General features: G+C 47.5%; 1 protein-coding gene across 1 annotated transcript in view; it reads right to left on the bottom strand.

The window, feature by feature from the left end:
* Positions 1–1,935, bottom strand: part of LOC119469695 (zinc finger protein 430-like) — a 59,030-nt gene extending 57,095 nt beyond the window's left edge. The window contains 1 exon segment of the mRNA XM_037735301.1: positions 1,805–1,935. Coding sequence (XP_037591229.1) covers positions 1,805–1,935 — 131 coding nt within the window.
* Between the last annotated feature and the right edge of the window lie 4,434 nt (positions 1,936–6,369).

The following is a 6,369-nucleotide window of genomic DNA, read 5'->3' as shown; positions in this document are numbered from 1 at the left end:
AAAAAAAAAAAAAAAAAAAAAAAAAAAAAAAAAAAAAAAAAAAAAAAAAAAAAAAAAAAAAAAAAAAAATTTCTACCAATTAAAATATATGACTAGGCCAGGTGTGGCTCACGCTTGTAATCCCAGCACTTTGGGAGGCACAGGTGGGTGGATCACAAGGTCAGGAGTTTGAGATCAGCCTGGTCAACACAGTGAAACCCTGTCTCTACTAAAAATACAAAAATTAGCCAGGTGTGGTGATGGGCACCTGTAATCCCAGCTATTCAGGAGGCCGAGGCGAGAACTGCCGAAACCTGGGAGGTGGAGGTTACAGTGAGCTGAGATTGTGCCACTGCACTCCAGCAGGGAGTGACAGAGCTAGACTCCATCTTTAAAAAAAAAAAAAAAGGATCAGATATTTAATCATCTTTTTTTAAAAAAAATAACCTTTTTCATTTCCTTTGTAAATATATTCTTTTTAAGCTTTACTGACAAAATTCAAATTATAGTTAATAAAAAAACAAAGTTGAAATAAGTGAACAAATCTGTTCAAGGTGGTGTAAGGTCAGCTGAAAGGATGAGTAGACCCAAAGTCAGGCAAGCAAGTTTATTGACCTGCTGGGCTGCTCTACAACAGTCAGAGGAAGCAGTCCAGAGCTTACAAAATGAGGGGATTATATGGGGTGAGAGGGTTCTCAGGGAGTCTCTGGAGAGAGAGAATCTATGAGCTTGTAACAAGCACAAAGACTGTTTATCAGCTTGTGATAGACTTACAATACCTCATCCTGTGACTTTTGTGGCGGTGGGCAGTTAAAAAAAACCCCAGCAATTTACAGGTATGTGTTTCTCATGACCTCCCCTGGGCTGCTCAGATGGCTATAACCAGGCTTTGTTCAACACATCATGTCTGGTAGCCTTGCTGTGGCACCAAGATAAAGAGTTTAGGAATGCAGCTGCAGAGCAATCAGGGTGGGGATCAGCTGCGCTGAGGGGGTTTTCTGGGGCAGCTTGTCCCTAACATTCTAGCCTTTTAATGGGTTATAGAAGAGGGGTGCTGTTGTCATCTGGCTGCTTCATGCTGGATAAGGACGATGTTTGCGGGGGAGAGGCTAGATTGTAGAGACTGTTGTTCCTGAAACTGTCGGTATTCTTGGAGCAGCATCGTATCTTATATTGTCCCATGTGTAAAAGCTCTAATACAGTCCTGTAAAAACTGGGTAAAGAGATGTAACAGGCAGAGGCCAAATTCTAGGAGGAGGAAAGAGTTATGGCAGGGCTTAGGAGAGGCAGCAGGCAGGGTGCCCAACTCCAAAGGTTAGTCTAGGAGTCTGAGAGTCGCTGTCTGATTTTAGGGGTTTTTCATTTAACTGTCAGGCAGCAGCTTGTACTAGCCCAGACCGGTTAGTGTAGAAGCAGCACTCTTCTCCTAAAGAGGTGCAGAGTCCACCTTTTTCAGTAGTGAGGAGGTCCAAATCTCGACGGTTTTGGAATGTGACTGCTGCCAGAGTCTATTTGGGACTGGAGGGCAAGGATGGATTTTGCTATGTCTTGTAAGCTGTCTGACAGATCTTTGGAGAGGGGGTGATAGTAGGACTGAAGTATTAGATCGAGTATAAAAATTAACACCAAGACAAAAGTATGCCAAATTGCAGGGTCTTTATTGCCGGCAGCCACGGAGGACTCAGGTCTCTCTAACCCGTGGCCCCGAGCTCAGGGGGAGCTAGGCTTTTAAGCTGAAAAACCACATCCTGGTTTCAGGGCCAAGAGGGTGAGAGGATGCAGGCCAAGCAACTTTACAGAAGCTTACAGGTATTGATCGACTTACCACCTATGCAACTTATGACCATTCGACTTTATGACCACAATCACTAGCCATGGCTGCTCCGCGTCTGGCAGCGCAAACGTTGCCCAGCTGGGTGTACGACAGTGCTGACCAGCTTCCGGCAGCACTACCATCTCTGCGTGCACCATTTCAACTGTACATATAGCCTACTCAACTTACGACCAAATCATGTTATGACCGGTCCGCAGTCCCAACCGTGGTCGTAAATCGACCACTAGCTGTATTCTGGCAATTACTGATAAGCAAAGGCCAGCAATTCTGGCTGTTACTGGTAAGAAAAGGCAAGCAGCTTTACATAGTGGGCATTTTTCAGAGCAAGCTAGCTGTTTTTATTTATAGAAGCCAAGGTCAGCAGCTACTGCAAGGAGAATGGGGCAGCCGTTACAACTTATTTTTGGAAAAACAGCTTTGTCTTATATAAAATGGCGTTGCTCAGGTTCTAACTCTAGGCCAGCTATAGCACATTCCCCCCTGTTCTTTTAACATGTATTAAATCTTTAATTGATTTCCTCTTCTTGGCACAAGGGCCCATAGTTGGATCTTAGAACCATTAACTTTACCAAGTCTATTCTTTCCCTGATAAATCTGAGGAGTATGTTTAAAAGGCATGGTCCAAATATTAACCCTAGGACCATTAGGACCAAGGGTCCTGCTAATCCGGTGAGTAAGGATGTTAGCCAGGGGGACCAAGAGAATGGTTTTTGGTACCAATTTTCTGAGGCCTCTCCGAAGTGTTTTCTTGTTTCTAAGTTTTGCCTAACCATCACAAGGCTGTCCTGAATGAGCCCGGATTTGTTTGCATAAAAGCAACATTGTTCACCGAGTGCGGGGCACAGCCCTCCTTCCTTTAAGAACAACAGGTCTAATCCTCTCCTATTCTTTAATACCATTTCAGCCAAAGAGTCCACCTGGTCCGTCAATCGGGAAATGGAGTTTTCCAGTTGAGTAATATCTGCATCTATTTGGTGTGATAGGGTTTTAAAATTTTGGTCTCCAGTGACGAGGGCAGATATTCCCATAGCTGTGGACCCTGCTATACCAAGTCCCACCAATAGGTGTATAATTATAGGAGCCCGTTTCCAACGTGTGTTGGTATCAGACGCTATGAGAGTTTTACCTTGGGGTCCACTATAAACATTTCCCCAGGGCAGTATATACATGGGGGTACAAAGAATGGGTCTGGAGGAGTTGCTGAACTGGTAGGTGGAAATGCAGCTGGTGAGGCCAAAAGTGCAGGCGAACCAAGCAGAGTCAAGTGCAGTGTAGTAAAAATCTGTCTGATTATAACTCAAAATGAGGGTGTTTTTACAATAACCTTGGTAGGGGGAGCTAGTGAGATTATAGTTAGGGGAATGGAAAATCTGCCTTTTCCCTCTAAATCCCCTAGGGTTATGTGGAACTGTCTTTCAGTACAGGAGGTACTTGAGGGGGCTACGTCAGGTTGTGCTGCTAGGCCTACATAAAACGGTGGCAGAAGATTTAAGCGTAACCAGCAATCTTTGCCTAGGTCTGGGTTTGTCTGGTGAAGCAGGTGGTGTGTGGAGGACAATAATTTTAGAAGGTTTAGGCCTTCAGTGTCTGGATTGGTTTCTGTAAATGGCTTAGGACTGGGGGCTTGGACGGGAGCAGGGGTAGGAATGGGGGTTAGCCTGGGGGTAGGGGTAGTAGAGCTAGGGGTAGGGGCCATTTGAATCGTGGGGAAGGTCTTTGGAGGTCTTAGGACCTCGGCTACTGGTCCTACTGGGTGGTCGGGTCTGGGCAATGTTATACGCTGGAGGGTAAAGATGTTTCCCTTGTCCCATCCACACATGTATACTCTGAGGCCCCAGGTTCGTCCTGTTGCCCACCTCCCATCTGGATATAGGACTGTTATTTTGAGTGGGTTACAAGAACCAGTGTAGCAGGGGTTTGGGGGAGAGTCCCGGGTGAAGGAAATGAAAGAGTCCCTGTTTGTAGTATATCTTGATATAGTGGAGATGGACTCAACCCCAATAAGGGCAGAAGTACTCGTGTAAGTCATCACAATTCCATCTCTTATCTGGTGTGGATCCAGGGCATATAGTCCCATGGTCTGGCGCTGTTCTTCAGCCTCCTTTATACCACATCCTATTCCCTTTACCCCTGCCCTTCCTCCCCTCTTGGTTTTGTCTATATTGTTTACACTTAGGCTTTCCCCTAGGAGGGCGCAGAGGTCCAAAGAGAAAGTTATAGGCTGTCTGGGGACATGCTCCAGGGTTAGATTGGCAAGGGTGGTCCCGCCTCCAATCACGGAACATATTGTCCTGTCGAGCCCTCAGTGAGGACCCATCGGTAATAGATGGGCGTTAAGGGGGGCCCTTTTTGAGGGGCTACTATAGGAATCAGGAGGACAAGGATGATAACCGCGAAGAGCGCGAAAGTCTTAGCTTTAGAGGGTCTGTTGAAGATGAGGCCACTTTCCATTGTGCATCCACGGGGGCAGTCTTGACATGTGAGTGGTGAATCCAGGCAGTTAGTCCACCCACCTTGATTGTGTAGGGTCCTTTCCAGCGAGGAGTTAGGCCAGAGGCAGTGAATCGCTTTACCAGGACTTTGTCCCTGGACTGGAAGGGGTGTATCAACTGGTCAGTGAGGTCCACTGGGGTAGGTTGAGCTTCCTTGATAAGCGTGTGCACCTGGAACTGGACAGACTGGAGTGCCTGCAAGGACTTAAGGAGTGTATGTTTATAGACTTCAGCATGTATGGTGTCCGCAAGTTTGGGGAGTAAGGGAGGGGGCCTTTTAAACATAATTTCAAAAGGAGTGAAGCCTTTTTTATAGGGAGTACATCAGGTACGGAGGAGAACAAAAGGAAGCAGGTTGACCCAGTTTTCACCGGTCTCTAAAATGAATTTTGTTAGAGTCTCCTTTATGGTCTGGTTCATCCTTTCAACTTGCCCTGAACTCTGGGGGTGATAGGTACAGTGTAGTTTCCAGGATATGCTCAGGTCCTTGGCCAGGCCCTGAGAAACCTGTGCCGTAAATGCAGGGCCATTATTTGATCCCAGTGTCAGGGGCAAGCCAAACCGAGGAACCAGGTCCTGTAACGATCTTTTTGTTACTACCAGTGCGGTTTCTGACCTAGTAGGAAAAGCCTCGAACCATCCAGAAAAAGTGCCTACAAACACAAGGAGGTATTTATAGCCACATGCTGGGGGCTTTATTTCAGTAAAATCCACCTCCCAGTGTTTCCCTGGGCTAGTACCCCTAAGTCTTATCCCTGCCTGACTAGGCCTACTGCCTCCTGGATTTACCCTGGCACATACATCACAACGAGTAGTAGTTTCCCTAACAATCTCATGCAGGCGTGGAATGTAGTATCTGGCCCTCAGCAGCTCAGTGAGTTTTGTTTGCCCTGAGTGGCCTGGTGTGTGTCCTTAACTAGAGCCCGTCCTAGAGCCTTGGGGAACACAATCCTTGCGCCGGTAGAGTCCACTATCCTGTGGAATCTTGTCGTGCCCCCTGTTCTTTAGCAGAGTTTTCTTCATCAGGTGAGTACGTAGGGGGTAGGGGGCAGGGTTGGGGCCGGCAGAGTCACAAGAAGAGACAGAGGTTTTACTGGCCCCAAGGCTGCCTGTCTGGCTTGTAGGTCAGCTGCCCCATTTCCCCTTGCCTCTGGTGAATCTCCCTTCTGGTGTCCTTTGCAGTGTATTAATGCCACTGCCTTAGGCTTCCATATAGCTTCTAGTAGAGCTAGGATTTCCTCTTTGTTTTTTGATGATTTTTCCCTCTGAGGTAAGCAACTCTCTTTCTTTATAAATGGCTCCATGTACATGGGCCGTAGCAAAGGCATATTGGCTGTCTGTATAGATGTTGACAGTTTTTCCTCTGCCCGGTTCAAGGCCTTTATCAGAGCTATGAATTCTGCCTTTTGGGCTGAGGTTCTGTGTGGAAGAGCCTGGGCCCAGATAACCCGCTCTAGGGTGACCACAGCTACCCCAGCATACCTGACTCCGTCGACCATGAAACTGCTGCCATCTGTATACAGTACCTCTTCTGGGTTCCACAGGGGGATGTCAGTGAGGTCCGGTCATGCAGCGTGGAGGACATCTATTGTCTGTTGGTAGTCATGTATGGGCTCCTCTGGCTTGCTGTCAGGTAGCAATGTGGCGGGGATTAAAACTGTGGTTTTTGAAAACTTTATGCGGGGCTGGTCCAAAAGTATGGCCTGGTATTGGACTATGCGGGCATTAGACATCCATTTTCCCGGAGCTCCACGGAGTATGACTCCACCGTATGGGGTGCCACTAAGTTTAAATCCTGCCCCAAAGTCAGCTTGTCTGCCTCTTTGACTAATAGGGCTGTGGCCGCCACCGCTCTTAGGCAGGCCGGCCATCCGGAGGCTACAGGATCAAGTCTTTTGGAGAGGTAGGCGACTGGCCAGGACCAGGGTCCCAGAGTCTGAGTGAGTACCCCCTTAGCGACCCCCTGTCTTTCATGTACGAATAGCTGGAAGGGCTTAGAGATGTCGGGCAAGGCCAAGGCCAGGGCCGTATTCAAGGCTTCTTTTAGCCTGTCAAAAGGCTGCT

Source organism: Cebus imitator, unplaced genomic scaffold (assembly GCF_001604975.1).
Source record: "Cebus imitator isolate Cc_AM_T3 unplaced genomic scaffold, Cebus_imitator-1.0 Scaffold775, whole genome shotgun sequence".
NCBI classification, from domain to species: domain Eukaryota; kingdom Metazoa; phylum Chordata; class Mammalia; order Primates; family Cebidae; genus Cebus; species Cebus imitator.
This window is presented reverse-complemented; position numbering and strand designations above follow the sequence as displayed.